The following is a 23,142-nucleotide window of genomic DNA, read 5'->3' on the forward strand; positions in this document are numbered from 1 at the left end:
TTTTATTTAAACAAACGCGCCGCTTTCATTTTAGAAACCCGATTTATTTGCATATAATGCATTACAGAAGATTGCTAGTCGATGTTTCTTATTGAATGCTTAAACTTTTAATGGAAATATTCTCTTATAGTTCGAATAACACTCTTGCAACAATCACAGTTGACTTAAATTGTCTCATATAGAGAGGAAAAAAGTATCAAATTTCAATACATTATTGTTTTGTATAATTATAGTGTCTGAAAAGATAGAACTAATTCTATTGTTTACATTGAATCTGACACGTTTCTAGGAATATTACACATTTAGACTTATTGTGCTTAGATCAAATATTTACCAATCCTATAAAATTGTTTAGTTAGGTTCACAAATCAAATAATAAAACAACGTGGGTGTACCTGATAAGACAAACTTAGTTGTTTAATTGCCGTTTCATTTTTAAATACGAAGCTCCATCTGTAACAGTGGGTTGGATTTATGTGAATATAAAAACAAGTATTAGAGAGAAATATGCTTCAATTTCTTCAAAATAGAAATGAGAAATAAAAAACCAAAAAAAATACAATTGAGTTTTTGATTCAAGTACATTATTAAATAAAATTAGAATTTTAAAGTATTTGTCAAACATCAATAAAATATCCTTTCATCCTTTTGGAATGAAAGAGTTTTATCTGATTTTTAAAGGTGCACTTCTTGGCGAAATGTAAAAATAATCTACTCACTCTTCCTTGGCCATTACAATTCAGGTGTAGTATATCCAATACAATAATTTCTGAAAATAATAAGAATATGCTAAAATAATGATTTTGATACGTATTGAAAGATATAAGTTAATTTACTGCGATTTCAAGACCAGTTTCATTTAAAACTTCACTAAAATGTTATCGATAAGAGATAAGATGCTGATCTTCTGTGTATTAATCAAAGAACGGTACAACAAATATTAGAAAAAACGCAAGAGAGGATAAAATTTGTCAACATTTACATTTAAACTAAGACCCTTTGGTGATCCTCGACTGATTTCTGTTCTTCGGTCGGGTTGTTGTCTTTTGACACATTTCCAATTTCCATTCTTATTTTTTTAGGTACAAAATATATCAGTAAAACATTAAAAAAAACTTAAAGATATTTACACAAAAGTAATATTTTTAGAAAAACGCAATCATTATTCAAACACCGATTTTGAACCTTCATTCATCCGAAGTGCTTTTCTGGATTACCTGTTATCAGGAGTTTGCAGAGCTGAATATTTCAGACATACAATGGATAACAATGTATAAGAACAGAAACGTTTGAGGCATTATAGATTGAATCCTACACGATGCACAGACATGTGCTGAAAGTGATGTAACATCTGCAGTGATAGATATAATCATTAATTTCCTTATTTCTGTTCATTTGGTACGTTTTTTAGAACTGAAAGAAATCCAAATTAATATAAGATGCATGCGACAATCCCATCTATTAAGAAATAATAACAGCGTATTTGATAGACTTTTTTTATTTTCTAAAAGACAATTATTCACTTGTCAAAAACTATCACGATATAGTGCCTTAATGATTCCGAAAAGGTCTTATTTAGGTGTTCATTTGAAGTACAGTTTTTTCTTTTGCTGACAACTGACAAAGTAACGGGATATGTAATCTGTGACAATTTGGTTATACCAAGCGTCCAGTTATGCGATGATTGACGTATGATGCAAGCAATTAAGTAGAGAAACCAATGCAAACTTCCAGTTGTTGAATTCACATTACAGAAAACGAAGTTTACTGTCAATTATCGTTAGATATATTAAACATTCACGCGATTGTTATCGTAGTCAAATGCATCATTGCCAATTTATCAAACTTTTGGTGTCAATTGATGTCGAGTAATCATGTCCTTTTTAAAAAAAAAAAAGTTATGCGAAATCAAACTGTAAGTGTAAACAAGTCGTTACTTTATTTCATTTTCAAAACCTGAACAAATAATAAACTTTATATATCCTCATCAAAAAGTACATACAAAGATAGTCAATCAAATCAGTACACAGTCTTCTAAAACAGAGTTATGTTTATAAAAGTAAATAATAAAATTTCCAACCTCCTAAGAAAATATAAATATCAAAGGTCCTCATTAAAAAGCAAAATAAAAACAAAGACACAAAAGGAATGAAGAACAAATGTCATATTCATGACTTTATACAGGCATTTCTTTTTTTTAGAATATTGTGGATAACGCCTGGTTTCATCGATAGTTAGATTTCTCTCTTGTATTGCAGTTGCTTACAATTCTTTTATATTGACAATACATTGTATGTAAAATCATGCTTGTTTTGGGTGATTTTAGACAAGATATTTAAATTTTCATATATTTTTCTAACATGTATGATTGGTATTTACGTTTTTTGCTGGAGTTTTTTTTTTGTTGTATTTTATTGCATTATTTGCATCTGACATCGTGTATTTGTTATGTTTTTGTCCTCGATTTGATTCAATTACCCTGCTATACATGTACAGCGTATAGGCATGTTAGAGTAATTTTTTTCTTATATAGGGTGCTTCATAAAACTTCTTCATCATTATTATTATGAAAGCTATTTATCGCCCTGAGTTTAGAAAAGTATAAACTATTTTACAGAGTCTAATACAAATATTGAACTAATACAAACCGTCCGAAATGACAAAAAAATAAGAACATAACGAACAGTAAGCACAAACTAACAAATGTTCTTAAACTTGGAAAAGCACATGGTTATGTTTCTGTGTTAAACTTTTTATTACTTTCTTATCATAAAAAATAGCTACAGCGTATTGTACTTCTATGAACCATAGTTTCCATTGTTGTATGTAGTGTTTAATGTAAAATGGTGTACATATGATTGAAGGAGATAATCGGTTTATATCATTTCGACAGCCATAATAAAAACATTAAAATAGAAGTCATCTAGAGGTCATGTATTGTATCAGTAGTGGGTTGTTCGAGTGATTAAAGTTACGTTGGTTTCTCATCCACATACTCCTTACTTGAACTGTCTTTTTGAAAACAAACAGACATAAGACATTCTACATCGTTACGTTATTTGAAAAGTGGTATACAAATCTACATAATTGCTATCAATATATTTACTACACTGGAACACGAAATGGACAAATATTACACACTCGGTTAAGGATGCATATAATTTGTTTAAATGAATATTTGTTTAGACGGAATCTACTAGATTCTTCAAATTACTTATGTAGTCTAATCGATTCTCGTTTTCTATTTAATTGTCAAAAGTATGACGCATCGTGTGATGAAATGATTTTCTCAATTAATCATCCAGTCATACGAAACACAAACCTTCTTCTATTCGTCTTTCTAGCTCTAACTTTAAATCAGACGAAAGACATTTTGCCATTCAGAGAGATTTATTAATTGACAAAGTCGTGTTTCGACTTAACATTTATATATAATTTATAGCATTGTTTTCTTTTTCTTTTCTTTTATTGCATTAATAATGTTTTTCTATTGATTCTTTTAAGGCGTATTAAATTATAATCCTGGTACCTTTGATACTTTTTATGTAATTTTAATTAATAATCTTTTTTTATCATTGCCTGCTATTTTCATTCATTCGTTAAATAGAAATAATATTTCAAGGAAAAGTATAAATGTATGTGTGTTCGAGTACCGTTAATAAAGAAACACTAACCGATTGAAAGAAAAAAAATCTGAGTTACAAACTAAAATCGACAACAACATATCAATTATAATAACACGAAGAGGGGGAAACACTGAACACCAGGAACACTGAGATGTAACGAAAACAACATATCAATTATAATAACACGAAGAGGGGGAAACACTGAACACCAGGAACACTGAGATGTAACGACAACAACATATCAATTATAATAACACGAAGAGGGGGAAACACTGAACACCAGGAACACTGAGATGTAACGAAAACAACATATCAATTATAATAACACGAAGAGGGGGAAACACTGAACACCAGGAACACTGAGATGTAACGACACGAAGAGGGGGAAACACTGAACACCAGGAACACTGAGATATAACGACACGAAGAGGGGGAAACACTGAACACCAGGAACACTGAGATGTAACGACACGAAGAGGGGGAAACACTGAACACCAGGAACACTGAGATGTAACGACACGAAGAGGGGGAAACACTGAACACCAGGAACACTGAGACGTAACGACACGAAGAGGGGGAAACAACATATAATAGAAACGAACTATTAAGTAACAACTTCCATATTCCTGACTTAGTTCATGACATTTTAAGAAAAACGAAATGGTGAATTGACCCTTGTTGCATGGCTAGCAAAACCTCCCGCTTTATGATAATGTTAAAAATATATAAAACTTTATTTCTGTACCATGCTTGATTTGTTATTACGTGGATTAAATAATGTCAAATAGGACAAACAGGTATATTAGTATGGTTTTAAGTATTAACGGCGATTTCAAACAAGCTGTAATTATTTAAAAAACTTTAGTAAACTATGGTAAAAGGATTAAATCTGTGAGATCTGATAAACGATGTTTCCAATAGATAGTTATTTGCACACTAGCATGAGTTTTTTTTTCTATTTTGCTATTCAGAATTATGATCATATTTAGATGTTCTTAGTTCGTACTTTATCCGACAAAAACATCTTGAAATTTATGATAATAATTATCATCTTTCACATTATATACAAATTCAATACATTATTTTATATATCAAGAAGTTATCATAACAGGAACGATTATACTTAAGTTCCAACAATGTCAATAACTGATTCCTCTTGATTTCAGACTAAAGTGTCTGTTCAACGTGTATCAACAGAACTTTAATATTAGTGTTGTTCAACATTGTGATACGCTGCGTTTTAAGAAACTGAATATTAAGATACTCATAATAATCCATGACAATATGTTCAAGCTCCCGTCTTCAATATGACATTGTGGTAATTTTGAAATTATTTTTTTTTTGGCTATATTGAAGAATAGATAAAAGGAAATGTGAATTGAATGTGTAAATAAATATAAAAAACGAATATAAAGTAGCAACTTGTATAAAAGATTTAACAATTCTTTTTCCTTGCTACTTAACACAATTAATAAACGAGACTACGACGTAAAACATTATATTTTTATAAAACGTTGCATAAAAATTCATCAAATGATACCAGGTCTATACATAAGTACAACAGACAAGTGTATCGTCAATATATGTAGTTATATGCTCGTAAACGTCAAGTTATGAAAGTGGCATGACATCCCTTAGACAGATGGAATCCAGCATTAATTGAATTTCGTGATGTTATGAATGAAAAAAAACTGCATTAAATAACGGCAAGGATTATATGAACATATTACAAAAGGTAAATTATTTTAGTAATCACGATATAATCCAATTTTTGTTGCAACGTTAACTGTAACTTTACCATTCACAACCATTTGTTGTATCATCAGCTACAATGTTAACAGTTTGTTTATGATGAAGCAACATGATACCTCGCTTGAGCGTTATGCAATCGGATGTCCTGTATACAAGTAACAATCTCCGTTATGACGGAATTGACGCAATGTGAATAAAGACTCAGTCAAAATTGCCACGGAAGTGAATTAAACTATATCGATTATTTTTCAGACCCGACGACTATTCTTGCGTCCTAAGACAACGAAAATATGTCTTACTTTTTTTTTTATAAACAGAATCGCATTTAACCGTAAATCTTCTGACGATTTTAATCTATCATCCAAATAACTATGCCGGTAGGGTTTGAGTAGTAAATGAAATATACTAGGCTTATAGTTTTGTACGACATACGGAATGTGCCAAAGAGACAACAACCCGACCATAGAGCAGACAACAGTCTAAGTCCACCAACGGGTCTTAAACCCTGACAAGATAACTGTTTGAGAGAAATTTGATGTTTACAATTACAAAACAAAAATCAATGCATTTTTATAGATCATTGTCATCCACCTGTTACACTTCTAGAATAATTCTAGAGGTGAATGATAACTTTATGTGTTGGTGGTATCCTTTATATCGATGTCAAAGTCTAACCATAATAGGGAAAGGACATGATCAATATCCCTTTACGTGATACTACAAAGTCTGGATAAAATGCTTCGATATAGACTGTGTAGACTGGTAAACTAACACATATCGACCAGAAGAAGCGTATTCTATCGATTTCCGACTTTTTTTTTTCAATTGAAATGGAGTCCCCCCCCCAAAAAAAAAATGGTATTGTTCACTTTTGTGACATTTGGTCTATGGTGGAGATTTGTCTCATAGGCAGGTATTATAAATTTGAAGCTAAGCTGTACTTTAATATACAAATCATTATGACAGACACCAATTTTTGCAGATTTTGTTTTTAATAAAATATCTATTTACGAATAACTAATATATAGTAAGTCTCATATTTATATAATTGAATTAAAGAAAATAACTTAAATCACATGTTGCATCAATGTATCAGTCTATAACCAGAAGAAATGTTTCAATAAACAAAAAATGTTATTCAAGCCCACACACTAAGAACGAACAGCTGCTTTGACATTTTACAATGATATTCAGTATTGTCCCTAATATGTATAAGAAATACCATTTTGAGGTGGTGAGTTAACCTTGGTATAATTGGAATCATATTTGTTCTATCCTTTCTCAAAAATTATCAGAGTAACCTGTCAATGAACTGTTTTGAACACAGAACATATTGAACCCTTAATAACGAATAATTCTACACTAGAGTTTTACTCGGGTAAAACTGTTTTAAACTGGTTACGGTAGAACTGTCAGGTTTGTTCAAGGCGATCACTGTCCTAATAAGTTTAAGGATACACTTGCCAACATTTGTTCGAGAGAAAATTTCCAAATTAGAATTAGGGTAAAACGATCAACATATGTTGAAGGGTAAATGAGTTCTTACGAGCATCGATATGAGTGTGACTGAAAATGTTTAACGCGTTAATTTTAGGCAAAACAAATACATAGATTTATAAATCAGACCGTGGGTTTTCTGATTGGAATTAAAATTGTGTTTATGTTGGTGCTTTTTAAAGCTTACTTTGCGGTATGGGTTTTACTCAGAATGGTTATACTTGTATCTATTTATATATGCTTTTTAGTGCGTTTATTATCTCTGTGTTTTGAATAAACGTTTGAAAAAACAAAACAGTATTAAAATCCATTGACAATAACTTTCCCTTTAGATTTACTGATTAAAAAGGTTTAGGACGAAACAATATTTTTATCAGTTTACAACAATTTTTACAGATTTAGAAGACAAATTAATGTAATAAACAAAAAATTCAGAGCATAGCATGAAGTAATAAAGAAGTTATCCGGGGTGCATCGACAGGGTTTATCGTCTTTTGCCTAGTCATGCATCATCCGCCAAGAAAATCCACACCTAAAAAAATGTTATAATCGTGAATAGAACATAAATGATGACATTCCGATTCCTAGAGATACGCGCCTGGGAAATAATGTCTCTCGGGAATTGACAAGAAAACAAAGGGTAAAAATGTAAAAAAGGGAGTATAAACAATGAATTTTAAAACGGCTAGTATATCGATATAACACATATAATAATAACAGTGATTTTAGAACAGCTAGTTTATTAATAGATTACGTAGAAAATAATAATAAAAGGATTGCATATTCCTCTCAAAATATACGATTTATTTTATAACAAGTACACCACTGTATTTTATTTGGAATACACTCACAATTATCGTCTCTTGAAGTATACTGTAATGTTTAAGTGAATTTTTAGTAAAAGGAAGTTTCCATTAGCAATTTTGTAGAATATAATAAAAATGTTACATAATATCAGATGGCATCAAGGTATAATTGAATTACCATGTTTTGATAGCATTTATAGGAAGCCTATAATGAGTTTCAATAATAAGTTCTAGCATAATTTATCTTTCGTCCATTTCTGTTACTCAGAAATTGAAAACTGTGTAATATATCAACAATTGGGGAGTTATATCATAAACAAAACCTGAAAATGTTGACAATTCTAATCTTATGTCAACTGTGCCTAAGGGTGTCATAACAATACATTCATTATATTTTATCTTACTTTACAAGACTAGCTCACCGATATAGATATCTCATAAGTCGTATAGGAAGATACAAACACAGGTCTACACTGGTAAAAATGCCACACATGTGAACATGCGTGACACATGCGTTTCACATGTGTGTCGCACGCATGTGACACATGTGTGAAAAACGAATGTGATACGCATGATATACACATGTGATCATGCGTTTTACATGTGAATCACATGTGTAAGGAAAAACACCTGTGATACATGCGTGATTTCTGCATACAAAAGGCATGGTGCCTGTATTAAAAATTTTGCAAAATGTGTGATACGCATGATATACACATGTGATCATGCGTTTCACATGTGAATCACATGTGTAAGGAAATACACCTGTGATACATGCGTGATTTCTGCATGTAAAAGGCATGGTGCCTGTATTAAATATTTTTCAAAATGTATTCGTATTTGTGCAATTACCATGATCGTTGACATGTATCGAAGTTCTAATGTGAATTAAATGGGTTATACATGGGTTTTCCATATATGTACACAGGCAAATTTTGTTCAGGTAAATTTCATGTGAGATTCACCTGAAACAAGCTTATACATAAAACTCGCGTTCAATTAATGTGAATTGAGCTCAGCTAACATGAAATTCATGTTAAATTTTTCATGTGAAGCTAACCTGAATCAAGCATTCATATTAATTTTTTTTAAATGAAATGAAGGTGAATTGAGCACCAATCACACAAATTCACAGTATTTGAGCATATTTTAGATAAGTCAATGCTAATCTATATATCTAGTGCACATTCTATTTTGATATAAATAAATATTCTTCTTGGTCTTGACTATGTGTTCATACTTCAATTGTATTTTACTTTCTTGATCCTTATCAATACAAATCCAAACTCACAATATCTCCAATGCAAGAGATAAGATGTAATAAAACAAAGAAGGCAAGCAAATATCCAGGTTACCTTAAGTTCACTCCTAGAATTTTGTTGGTTACGTTCAAGTCGCAATATTTTTTTAAAAAGTGATGTAAGGATTGGTAATTCAATTAAAGCATATGTATGCACTGATGAATATTTCATTTTTAATATTTATATATATAAGTCATTTTGTGGTTATCAGTCATGAGACAATCCAATCCCATTGTGGAAATTGTCTTACTTGCAAAAGATGCCAATGCTTCTTTAAAAATTTTGAAGAAAAAAAGTAGTTTACCCTGCCACATATTCGTGTGCCTGTTTTAAGCCAGGGTTTCAGTGGTTGTCTTAAGTCTCATCCTAATAAAAAGCATATCTAAAAAAAAATGTGTTAATAGCAGCTCTTTGATTGGTATAGACTCTGGGTAATTAAGTAGATCATGACATTGTTTAGACAACTGTTTATTGTTGAGGACTGTATGTTAGCACCTTAATGCCTTTCATATGTTTTTGTTGTTGTGTAGCTGTCTGATTGATTTATACCTCATTTCGCATTATATTAATAAATTGAAATAGAAAGGTTCTGTTAAATGTATTTGATATGCCATATTGAATGCCTTACAGTTATTTACAACTGTTTCCTTCTTATTTCAAAACATATTTTGACAAACAACAAACATATCTGGCGTATACACTAAATTTAGTCCTGGTATCTATGATGAGTTTTTTTATACCATTAGAAAATTTCAAAGTTTGGCTTCACAATAATATAAAAGTTCTTGTTCTTTCAAATATTTATATAAAATTCAGTTTAAAACATGCATTATTCATTTTTAGACTATAAACAATAATTTGAATTTGAATTGTCATGATTGTATTATATTCTGAAAGTACTTGTGTTTGAAAAAATATACACAATATTTAATTCCATGTGTTTGAGATTTCTTGAATACATCACTCCCATATCATGTCTTTGTTTAAGAGTTCTCTCCTGCATGTATCTGCTGTAATTGCTATTTGTACCCACGGCTTCCTTCATACATTTGCACTTATCCTTCTAAGATGTTGCTTGAATGATAAAATCCTGTAATACATTATCAGCCATCAGACTCTTGGAATACAGTTGCTGTAATTAAAAAAAAAAAATAACCACAAAATATTGGCTTACCAATCAAGCAAAAATGATAACATAAATTTGATAAGTAATGATTTACCAAACTTACATATATATATATACATAAATATCGTGTGAACAACTGGAGTGGAGAAATAATAGTTGTTGTTTTTGCAACATGTATTTATCTTGTTTGTTTTTTTCGCTTTTATGTAAATCAGGCCCTTAATTTTCTCTTTGGAATTGTTTTACATCTGTCATTCCAGGACATAGCTTGCTTGATGCTGTACTGGTTTTGCTCATTGTTGAAAGTTGTACATACATGTAAAGTGATCTTTAGTTGCTAACATTCAGTCATTTTGACCTGATGAATAGTTGTCTCATTGGCAATGATACTACATATTTTCCTTTTTTTTTTAAATAATGAAAACTAACTCTATTCATGCATGTGTACTACACATTACCTGTGTATATAATATGTATGGCATGTGACCAATTTAACCAGATACTCCGCAGGGTGCAGCTTTATACGACTGCAGAGGTCGAACCCTGAAGGTTGAGGCAAGTATGGACACAACATTCAAGCTGAATACAGCTCTGAATTTGGATTGTGATTAAATAGTTGACACATCATAGGTTTCTGACACAGAATAAATGTGGTCTAATGAACTTATTTTTTTTGCTTTTGAGCAATTTACTATGCTGTTGAATATTAATCCTCTCAAAAAAAAATATTTGAAGAAATTTTCTTTTTAAATTCTGAAATCTAAAATGAGAAAAAAAAATTGACCCCCACCCCAATTTTATTTCCGCGTCCCCCTTTCTCTTATTCCAAAAATGATCTCAATTCAAAATTCTAATGGAGTTTGCAACAATAACTACTCATTTAAATACATCATAAAATATTAAAATATAAAATGTCATACAGTCATGGTTAGAATTAATAGTAACTTCTAAAAAAATAAATGGGGAATGTGTCCAAAAGGACACAGATGATGCCCCTGCTAGCATATAACGTTATAAAGGGACATAACTCAAGAACTGTAAAAGTGAAGATGCCAAAAATTGAACTTAAACTGAGTTTAGAGGTAATAAGCATTACATACACATTTCATTAAATTTAGTTGAGACAAACTTAAGTTAAGAGAACAGAAACTAAAAAATTCTTCAATTTTTCCACTTGTAAAGGGGTATAACCCTAGAATGGTAATCAGAGTGCTTGTAATCACTGAATGGTGAAGATTGCTTTAATTTATCAGTTGGTAGTTAAGTGAATATTGCATTGTATATTGTACATTTTATATAGCCTACAACGTGATACCAATATAAGAACGCAAACATTTTGAGGTCGTATAAAAACGGGGACCAAATTTAAAAAAACTTAATACAGGGTTTGATTCAGCATATTAAAGAACCCCAAGAATTCAAGAATAAAACCCCATTGAAATTGGTCTAGAAATAAGCAACTTATACAAAGTATTAGAGAAGTATTGTTTTTGGCCCCTAATTCATAAACAGTTTGTGCCATAACCATTGATAACCCCCAAAATCAATCCCAACCTTTTTTTTTTGGTATGGAACCTTCAAGTCCTTGTGGTACAATTTCAGAAAGATCCATACACTTATACACAAGTAATTGTCTGGAACCTAGGAAAATACTTATTTTGACCCCTTTTGGGCTCCTTGTTCCTAAACTGTTGGGACCATAACCCCAAAATCGATCCCAATCTTCCTTGTGTGGGTTCAAACCTTGTATTTAAATTTCATAGAGATAGATATCCATTTACTCAAACTAAAGTTATTGTACGGAAACTATGTCCAGTGGCAAATATTTTATGTATTCAAAACAAGAACAACTTGTCAATTCATAATATACATTGTATAGGCCAGTCTGACTAGGTACAATGTAGGTTTGTAATATTATAAATGCTGATTATTTGAACTTCTGAGTGTGTGTGTATGGAGCAGGAGGGGATCAGGGTAAGGATGCATTGAAGCATACTTGACATTGGAAAGAGAGAAAAATAAGCAAGTGTACATGTACAATTATACTTGAGAACAGAGTGCATCAAATTATTTATATTTACTGAAATTCTGCAGATGAACATACTTTGATATGAGTTCTTTTTGCAGGACATTCACACCTACATGTACAGTACATGTTCACCAGTGGTTTTAATACTGTACTTTCCATTCTTTTGGTATCAAGCTAAAATTGTATAAAATCTAAATTATTTAATCAAGAAGTCCATGAAGTCCAGACAAAAACTAGATGTAGTATGAACATATTGAACTAATGCTCACTAATTTACACCTTTACAGAACTATATGTACTTTTACTTTTGAGTGAATGCAAAGAACATGTAAGCAAACAACAGAAAGAAGATCAACAGCTTAGCTAATAAATATATGTTCAGTATGAACTTTCTGGTTTTAATTTATCTATTCTGCTGTATACAGTTAAAAAATCATTCTAGGCATTAATTATTGTCAGATGTTTATTAGATCTTGTTTTGCTGTTTTAAGTTAATAGGCAAAAATGTTAAAATACACCATTTTGATATAGGAAAGACTAAACTCGTGAACATTAGAGCTGGTAGAAGTTTCTACAATTTTGATATTATTTGTCTCACTGGTAGTACACTACACTGTAAAAATCTTTTTGAGAAAGAGCAGGTGCGACTTTTTTAATTTGAATTTAATGCACTACGGAAGAACTGTATTCTCGGGCCTGTTGTCATTTGTGTTATAATCCGTACTTCAGGCATTTAACAAAAGAACAACTTTTCAATGTACATGTATCTTGCCAATGTGTGAATAAATTTACTGTCAAAAAACACGTCTTGTGTGTGTTTTTGTTAGATGCATTTCTTTTTTGTTTATTGTATAGATCCGGTGAGTTAAGCCCTTTTCACATCAATATACATGTACCAGGTTAGGTGGGTTTGGCACCACAAACTGCTAGCTATATAGTCTAGCCCCCATCACATCCTTCAATTAGTATGTGCCTGTCCCATGTCAGAAGCCTGTAATTCAGTTTGAATTGTTTTACAAATTTTTCATTTTCATTTAGGGTTTTTTTATATACCGGACTACTGTAAATTCAGAAATTATTGTGAGGTTTTTATTAGCATGATTATTGCTAAAAATGGGACAGAGTTTAGTTGTAAACGCAATAATTTAAACTCGCATTTTGAAATATTTTTTATGAATTTAACAGGATTTTTCTCAAAATCCTAAAAATTAAACTTGCATTTAAGTCTTAAATGATAAAATCAGAGGCAGATTTAGGTGGGGGCCAGGGCCCCCCTTTTCTGGGAAAAATTTGGTTGATTATATAGGGAATCACTGAATCATGACCAGAGTGGGCCCCCTCTTAGGCAGTCAGTGGGCCCTCACTTATGAAAATTTCTGGATCTGCCACTGAAAATGGCAATGGTGGCAATAATAAATGCACACAATATTTCAGAATTTACAGTATATATGGTATAATGTATGGGCTTTGCTCATGGTTAAAGGATGTATGTTGACCTATAGTTGTTAACTTTGATGTCATTTGATCTCTGATGGAGAGTTGTCTTTTCTCATTAGTGTAAACAATTTTTTTTTTAAATAATTAGGTAATTTAAACATTACAATATAAGACACTTTTATTAGTATTAGGATTGGAAAACAAGTGAATTTTCACTTTTACAAATTCCTCTCTTTTCTTATTTGCAATCATACTACATTTTCTTATTTTTATATTTACATTACCTTTCATCTTCTTGAGCGGTCCACTTCCTCAGTACAACAAGAGGGTCCTAAAAGCATGATTTTGAGTTGGCTAAAAAACCTATAAGATATATTATGATACAATTAACAGGTTTCTTTGCAATTATCTGGCAAATCACTAAAAAAATTAAGCATATATAAGAGTAGTTAAATAAATGTATTCTCCAATAAATCTTAGGTCCGAGACCACAATCATTTCGTAGTGCATTTCTTTTAGAACATAAATGAAAATAAAAAAAATCCCACCTGCGCTTTCTCAAAGAAACTTTTCCAGTGTGTTGTACTACTTTTGGGACAAATTATATCAAAATTATAGAAAACTTCATCGGCTCTAACTCAAAATATGGACAATTTTATGTTTAGAGCGTCTTGAAATCTTTTGACAGCTTCCGAACTTGAAGTGCTAATTTTCAACATTTTTCACCTGGACCAAATCACTACTTTCCTTTAAAATTCTGGACCCAAATTTTTTTACAGTGTAATTTTACCCCTCCACTTGCAATTTGAGGCATTAAACATGGAGAAATAAATTTGGAAGGGGTATAAAAATTAATGGCAAGTAACCCACTGTTAACACTAGGGACTTTATTCGTGAACAACGAAAATCAAGGGACGACAATTGTGGTCTCGGACCTAATACATTTCCCCTGTTGACAAGGCAAAACTAAGGAGGGAGCCGGAATATTGAATTGATAGAATCAACAAAGGTTCGATTTACTACAATGTTGTCATTAATAGAACAACACCATCTCCAATTCACTGTTTTACAGTGATTTTATCCAAATTTGAATCGAAGAGGCAACTTATTAACCTCCAATTTGTAAGTTTTCATTTGTATGAAGTCATATTTAGCCATGACGTCTTTGGGCGAAAATCATTCATAAAGTTTCACAGATTTTTTTTGTATGTCAATTTATACATTTTTTTCAAACTCCATCGTATTATATCTTTTTGTTATGAATTAGAATCGGAATACCAGTACTGTAGTTGAAGAGTTGTCACCGTCAATTGTGGATTTGACGGTTGCAAATGCAGTTTTACTGGTGACAGTCACATTTTTTTTTAAATCTGGGTAGATAAGTTTTCATTTTTTAAAGTAGGGCAAGTTGGCAGCCTTTATAACATATATATAAAATTTTTAAAATCCCACCTGCGCTTTCTCAATGAAATTTTTACAGTGTGCTGTACTACTTTTGGGACAAATTATATCAAAATTATAGAAAACCTCATCGGCTCTAACTCAAAATATGGACAATTTTACATATAGGGCGTATTGAAATCTTTTGACAGCTTCCGAGGTGCTAATTTTTAACCTTTTTCAGCTGGACCAAACTCTACTTTTCTAAAAAAAATTAGGCACCAAAATTTTTTTACACTGTTTTTTACCCCTTCTTGCAATTTGAGGCATTAAACATGGAGAAATAAATTTGGAAGGGGTATAAAAATTAATGGCCAGTAACCCACTGTCAACACTAGGGACTATATTCGTGAATAACGAAAATCAAGGGACGACAATTGCGGTCTCGGACCTTATGCATCTTTATTGACAACATATACCATGTATACAGTAAAAAAAAGAATATGAACTCGTGATACACACAGAAACGTAAAGAAAAGAAATGAGCAGTGCCTTTTCCTATCATAAAAAAGTGCCTTGCCCTCCACTGGCACCCTGCCCCTTTTGATTTCTAGCTGGAGCACTGTATATTGATGTTGTATTCATTTAGATTTTTCCCAAGTAAGGTGAGTTGCCACTGTCATGGCTGTTGGCAGGAGTATAATTAGGGATTGAAGTATGAGCATAAAAGCATAAAAGATTTATTTAAAGTCAGTTATACATATAACAATACAACATAATTAAGCTCTGTAGAGCTTTTATCAGACAGGTAAGCTGAGCTGTCGGATAAAAGCTGAAGTTCAAATTATGGCATTGTAGCCCACATCTTATATTTTTTACACAATTTATATAGTTCTATGAAAGAAAAGCAGAAGTTTTAGAAGCCCACTCCAAATTTTAGGGGCAAATGGGCCCCTGCTAATTTCAAACCTGGATATTTAACTGGATTTGATCCAAAGTTGCATATAAAGTGGGGTGAGTTGGTAAGGTAGTTCCCACTTGGATTTTCAAGGGTTTAGGGGGGGGGGGGCTATGATGAAAATGTTATCCTGCATTGTGGTTACTCTTTTTTTTTTTTTTTTGGGGGGGGGGGGGTCCTGGCTTTTAGATTTTTACTCAAAACTCGTCCTCGATATTTCACTTTCATCCAACCCCCAACCACCCTATTTTCTCCCATACAATTCAAATGGTAGATGAATGAGACTGAGCTCCCTTAAAAAGAGTGGAGCAATTTAAAAAACAGGCCGTGTTGTTAAAAAAAAGTGGGGCGTTTGGCGTTTTACCAGTGGGGCGAACTGACTTGCTACCGTTTTTGTCAATTTTTGACTGATTTTCGGGGTTAACATGCATGACGTGGATAAAGTGACTATATATTTTTTCATGAAAGTATAAAACTAGTCTAACATCGTCCTAAAAATGTGCATGATTATATTTACCTTTCATTGGACAAGTACAAAAAAGTTATCCGGATACACTTTTGTTGCGATGACTTTTTAAAATGTATGTTTCGTTCCCCGGTTTCTTCCAGTTAATCGGTAGTGTAACCCATTTCAGTATATCTGTTTACAATAGCTTTTTGAACCATCTGTTTGAAAAACCAAAGTTCTTTGTATCAACTGTCTGAACATCAGCAGACGAGCGTCCTTTCGCGTCATATTATACAAAAACGACCACGGTGAAAAGATTTCCGGTTTTCCGTATTCGAGGATCCAAGCTTTCGTACATTTACGTATAATATCATATCAATTATGTAAGAGTTAACTTAGTCTGGAATCGAGAATGGTGAATTAAATAAGGACAACAACAAAAAAAGAAAAAAGTTAGTTAAAAAGCAAAAATATAGAATAAAGGATCATTATTCTCAGAGCATATATGTCTCTGGAAGAATCATGAGAATAAAGAAAAACTAAATAAAGGATATTCAATCAATTATCTATTATTTATAACTCATTCACATTTTGTTCCATTCATAATTAAATAATTGTGCTGAGGGGGGCATGATGGTGAAGTTTGGAAAATTGACAAACGAGAATTACTCTAAATCAGAGAATAATTAAATGTAACTGTTAGACAGTTAGAGTGTAATAAATAAAATATCATGTACATATATTTTACAAAATGAGGTCACAGAAAACACAGATTTTTGTTATTACTAATAAGAGTCTGCAATTTGAGTATAACTGTCAGTGGCGGTTCCAGAGGGTGGGGGCAAAAGGGGGGGGGGGGGCGTAGAGGGGCATACGCCCCCTTTGCTTGGACTTTTTTTTTTGTAAACTGATTAATCAGACAAGACTTCAAGACAAGACTTCGAGAACTTTGCCATTTCCCGTGTATTTTTTTTCATGCGACAATTCTTTACCTTAAATGATGTTTTTTGTTGGTATTTACTGATTATGTTAAAGTCGTGTGATTCGCTATAGTGGAGTTGACCAGTTCGCCGTAAAAACGTCACTCAGTCATTTTGAAATTCAAATTACAGTAACACATGGATAGACTGAGGATGACAATCATGACATCTTCAAAGCGACACAGGATTGATAAGTCTAAAATGACAACGAGTTTATGAATGACGATCGACAAATGGAGACATAAAGGCCACAACCCGGCCACTGAGCAGGATTGAGTAAGAATGTATTGACTTCTATTTCACAATTCCACGAGACAGAAACGGTTATACTCTATTACACTTTCATAAAAAAAAAGCAATATTATTTACCTACGAAAACATGTGTTACCCAAAACGCCTCGGCCTATTTTAACTAGAAATAACATAGCTGAATGATGATCCTCAGTCAACATAAGCTCTAGATATGAACCATTTGTTTGAGAAGGCAGTCTGAGATATTTGAAAGAAAAAATCTGACTCTGGTTTTTGCCTTTTAAAAACAAAAATTATGGCCGTATCTGGATTGAAAACAATAATCTTGTCCACTTTTAAGAAACGAAAATTTCGAACAGAATCATTTAGCATTAAATAAACATCATGAATAAAAAAACCGGGCATATTTTTTGGGGGCGGGGTTTTGCATGTGTGACTTGAATGTCAACTTGTTTCGCCGAACTGATATATTTAATACCTTTTTTCAAGACCATACTGCAAGCAGCTGCTCAGTGGCCGAGTTGTGGCCTTTATGTCTCCATTTGTCGATCGTCATTCATAAACTCGTTGTCATTTTAGACTTATTCGTAGCCTTTGGTTAATTTGGAACCCCTCACTTCCCTTAATTTTGTTGGTTGAAACATTTGGATAAAAATTGCTTGTTTGTCTTTCTTAAATCGTGTCGGTCTTGTTGTAAATTTCATCGAAAAGCCCGGCGTATATCTGGTTTACAACAAGACATCTGTGAGGTTATTCTAACTTAACATACAACAAACGAGAGTTTTCCATGTCTATTTTTTACTGACAATTCCCACATGTAATTATATATCAGTACATAGCTTTGGTTCCATACTATCATTTTATGAAAGACAATTCATAGGGAGAATACAGCATAAAAATTTAAAATGTCCAACCCTTACACTTTACACCAACTTTAAAATATACATGCCCAAATAGGGAACCATTAAAAATATGCATTTTACACTTATTTTATGTTTTTTAGCCCCAAAAAGTCCCATTTTTCTTCAAAAAATCTTTAAAAAACTTCGCTCCACCCCCTTTCTAAAATTCTGGATCCGCCCCTGCCTGTGACCGTGTCCAACAGTTGTCAGTGAATTAGAAATTTTACTATAAATCTGACACAAGTTCAGTTAAGAATCTGTGACAATTTGGATTTTCCTTGTAATATTCTTAGGAAATGTCCTATAAATATAAAAAAAGAAGATGTGGTATGATTGCTAATAAGACAACTATCCACAAGAGACCAAAATGACACAGAAATTAACAACTATAGGTCACCGTACGGCTTTCAACAATGAGCAAAGCCCATACCGCATAGACAGCTAGAAGTTTCAAATTCCTACTGCCTCATTCGCCTCCTTCATTTAAAATTACATCATAGGCGGATCCAAAAGGGGGGAGGGGGCTAAATGTTGGACTTGATCTGTTTGTCCAAGGTTAAACAATATATTTTGTTTTATAATTCTAAACTCATGAACTATGCAAACATTTTTAACACTATCTTCTCATTATATTCAACAAAAAGCTCACCAGTTCTTATCTTCACATGTTTGTCAAAATGACCAATCAAATCAAAATTTTACTTACTAAATTTGCCGTGAAATATTCTAAAACATAAGTTGCCAAATATTGAAGTTCCTAACTGTTTATAATTCACAGTACCTGAATTCACTCATGTATTCCCCCCCCCCCTTTTTTGAGAAAAAAATTGATTGATCATATAAGGAATCACTGAAGTATTACTGGAGCGGCCCCCTCTTAGGCAGCCAATGGGGCCCCACTTATGAAAATTTCTAGATCAGCCACTGCTTATGAAAATTGCTGGATCCGTCACTGGCACAATTTTTAGTTTTATGTCATCGTAAGTCCAACGGGTTACTGTTGTTTTTATCCTTCATTCTTTTGACTTTTCTCAATTTATTGGATTTATGGCTGTAATTAACTACTACTTTAATTGGTATCCAGTATCGTACGGAACGAAGTATGTAGACTAAGTGTTTGTCGTGATTTAAACACGATAGTAGTGTTTCTTTCCCCTAAACATTATGAGCCGCATTGAACAGGATAGATAACCTCAGACCTCAAACAGTTACACTCTGAAACATTTTCAAGTACTTTCTATATGCTCATGTGTATTTTCTTGTTAGCATAGTTTTGTACTTGGACAGATAATCAGAATGATCAACAATCATGTATTGGCAATGTTAATTGGTCACGTTTGTTGGACTGAACAACCAAACCAGGTAATTTTTAATTTTGATAGCCTCACATGTCATGCATGTACAATGTTAATGTATACATTCAGTCATTTTTATAACACAAGGGTTACAAATAAGAAAATCCTAAATAAGATATGCAAATCTATAATCAAGTGCCATAACTTACTGTATGAAGCACCTGTTTGTTCTGAGACTACTATAACACATATATATATGTGTGTAACTGTTATAGTATTCTCAGATTTGATTTAAGAATTATAAGGATTAAAGACATTTTTCAAACTCACAAACATTACCAACGGACTTTATTCAGTTTGAGAGTTAATCGCCCTGGTTTATACATCACTAACCTCTAGAAAAAAATGTTAAATCCTAAAATCATTGAGATATTTAATACTGATAAAGCTATATTACTATATAAGTCCTTCAAATTAATCTAGGTATCTGAAATTTGAAATCAAAGATGTATACACACATATATATTTACAAATTCCACCCTTATGACTCTACAAGAGATAAATATAAAACTTTTTGTAGTTGCATCTAATCCACTATCAAGGGAGATAATTTATGCCAAATAAAAAGATTAGTAATAAAATCTTTTGATGATTATATGTGCCTCCTTTATGGAAAATCTTAAGACAAAGGTGAACAGCTTTAATGATTTATTTCTTCAAATAGAAAATGGAATAAATATTGGAATACATAAAATTCAGGTGAATTTGTATCTCATACTTGTATGTTACTAAAATTGAACTCGCGAAGAATGTTAAATTTCTCTAATGAATTCCATGTTTTAATTCAGTTAACATTAAATATAACTTTTTCACATGAACTTTGTCATGTTTGTTATTGTGAATTGTTCACATGAATTTCACTAAAATTAGATTGTTTTTAACATGTTTAAAGTAAATTAAGATTTTCAATGGAATACATGTCTTGCAAGGTATAAGATGTTAATAAACAATTTTAATTTTTTAATTTTTAATTTAATTTTTTTTTTATGTGAATTTCACGTGAATAATCTATCGTAAAAATCATGTGAAAAATTTAATTTAACTTCATGTCACCAAAATTTGCCTGTGTAATTTACACATGTGTTACACATGCGTTTTACTATACATGTGTTACACATGCAAATATCGCATGTGTCACATGCGTTATCCAACACATGCGTGACACAGGTGTATTTCTGACACATGTGATTCACATGCGTGTGTTACGCATGTGAACGCATGTGTACAACACATGATTCCCATGCGTGGCAAGAAACATGTGTATTACGCATGTAACACACCTGTGACACATGCGTTTTTAGGCACATGCGTGACACATGTGTGGCATTTTTGCCCTAGTAGCACTATCCCTCATGTGCACTTTGTAGGGTTATTGCATGAATATATGGTTCGGATCAATATTTGTATTGAGAAAGCTTCGGTGATGTTAGTATCTAATATGTATGCAATAAACTTTTATTGTATAGCAAAATAAAAGAACAGGAGATATAAAAGGAATATTTAAATTATACATCGAACATAAACTGACAAAGCCATGACAATAACGAAAACAGACAAAAAGCAGTACCAAAAACTCAACATATAAATCTAAAGACTTAGCAACAAGAACCCCATTACAAACTAGGGAAGTTCTCGGGTGGTTCAGAAGGGTGCAGATCCTGTTCCACATATAACGCGCTAAATGAATTATATAAAGTATATTTGTTACTGAATATGTAAATCGTTTCAATGTTGTTTTTTTTTAACATATAGCAATACAATGTATTATAGCACGCCTACTTTTGTTTTACATTCTACTAGAAAGAAGCTTTTGCTCTTAAAAGAAATATTGTACTGACGTGACAAACAATAATACTTTAATCAAATTAGATTGCTATGTTTTTTCAGAAAATTTCTGTAAGAGTTAAAGCATTTTTCATTTTTTATCTCGACAAATGTCTTAATCAATCCCCTTAGAAACAACTGCAATTTTATTTGTGTAGGTGTTTTTAGTTATTGCTGTTAATCAGGATATTTTATTTTGCAGATACGGCCTTGTAAATCGAAGTGAAGTATTGTAATTCACATATATTTAAGTCGCGTTTTATACCGCGAGAAGTTGCAAACCGTGTCACTGAAGAAGCTCTTAAACGTACTTGCAATAATTGAATTATTGGTTTAAATGTATCATGCTTTCCAGAGTAGACACTCTGTGTTAAATGACTGACATCGATAATGTTAAGTGGCTTAAGTAAAACAGGAAAAAGAAGGATAATGCCATTTGTCGCAGGCTGTAATTTTATCTCTAAGCAAGCTCTCTTGATACTCATTCAAAACTTGTTTATGTCAGGTTTCTGATCCGATCAAGCTAGGAAATTATTTTTCATACAAGAACCAAATACACAGCCGCTTTAGTATGCATTGACTTGACCTCTAAGGTCAGATAGTGTCGTTCACTCAATGTATTTATGAATATAGAGAAATATTAGTAAATCAAGAAAAAAACGAACGTTGAATGTATTCTGTAATTGAAAAATCTTAAACTGTTGTGTTGTGTTATTCAAAGAACACGACTCCACAATTTATAGATGATTTAATCATTTAAAAAGGCTTGCATAAATGTATTGGTGTGATGTGTTGGTAAAATTAATTTACCATACATATGTAGATCTTAACTGTTTGTTTGCCAGTAGTTTTTGTTTCTTTACCCCACATAAATATATTTTGTTTCAGATAGTTTTGATTTTTTTTCGACAGTATCTTATTTACAATGTTATGAAATAATATTTTCAATCAGTAATTAATATGGAATCTAAATTTTTACGGACATGTGTTTTGATAAATATTATAATTTTCAGATACGATTCTAGTTGATCCATTGAATTAACCTTTCCCTGAGTGTTATCAATTTTACATTGCTGTAAGACATTTGAGTATTGTCTTAATTTGTTCTAACATTAATGTTATCTTCAATAATTACCTTCATTACTGAACATGTACTGCCTTCAAATTGAATACACCTAGAGCACTACATTATGTCGGTATTTCGATTTTATCATCATACAAGGTCATACTTATCGCAGATTGCTTATTACGTTTTCAAGATATAATCAACAGTTTTTTCGCGAAAATAAATCTATAAAACATTGTTAAATCTAACAACAAGATCAAAAGAAATTCGAATCTTTGAACAAATATAACGGAATGAAAAGTGAAAGAAAGACCAAACGCAGATAACTTTTGTATCAGCACAATTATAAACAATGTACTTTTAATCCAGTTATACTTTTTTCCGGGGTATATTTCTATTTTGT

At 31.9% G+C, this 23,142-nt stretch overlaps 1 protein-coding gene across 1 annotated transcript in view; it reads right to left on the bottom strand.

The window, feature by feature from the left end:
• Nucleotides 1-23,142, bottom strand: part of LOC139501000 (cholecystokinin receptor type A-like) — a 31,598-nt gene that overhangs the window by 3,327 nt on the left and 5,129 nt on the right. Inside the window, exon 2 of the mRNA XM_071289942.1 lies at nucleotides 720-769. Coding sequence (XP_071146043.1) covers nucleotides 720-733 — 14 coding nt within the window. The 5' untranslated portion in view covers nucleotides 734-769. The remainder of the gene's footprint in view (nucleotides 1-719; nucleotides 770-23,142) is intronic.

The sequence above is a fragment of the Mytilus edulis genome, chromosome 13, assembly GCF_963676685.1.
Source record: "Mytilus edulis chromosome 13, xbMytEdul2.2, whole genome shotgun sequence".
NCBI classification, from domain to species: Eukaryota; Metazoa; Mollusca; class Bivalvia; order Mytilida; family Mytilidae; genus Mytilus; species Mytilus edulis.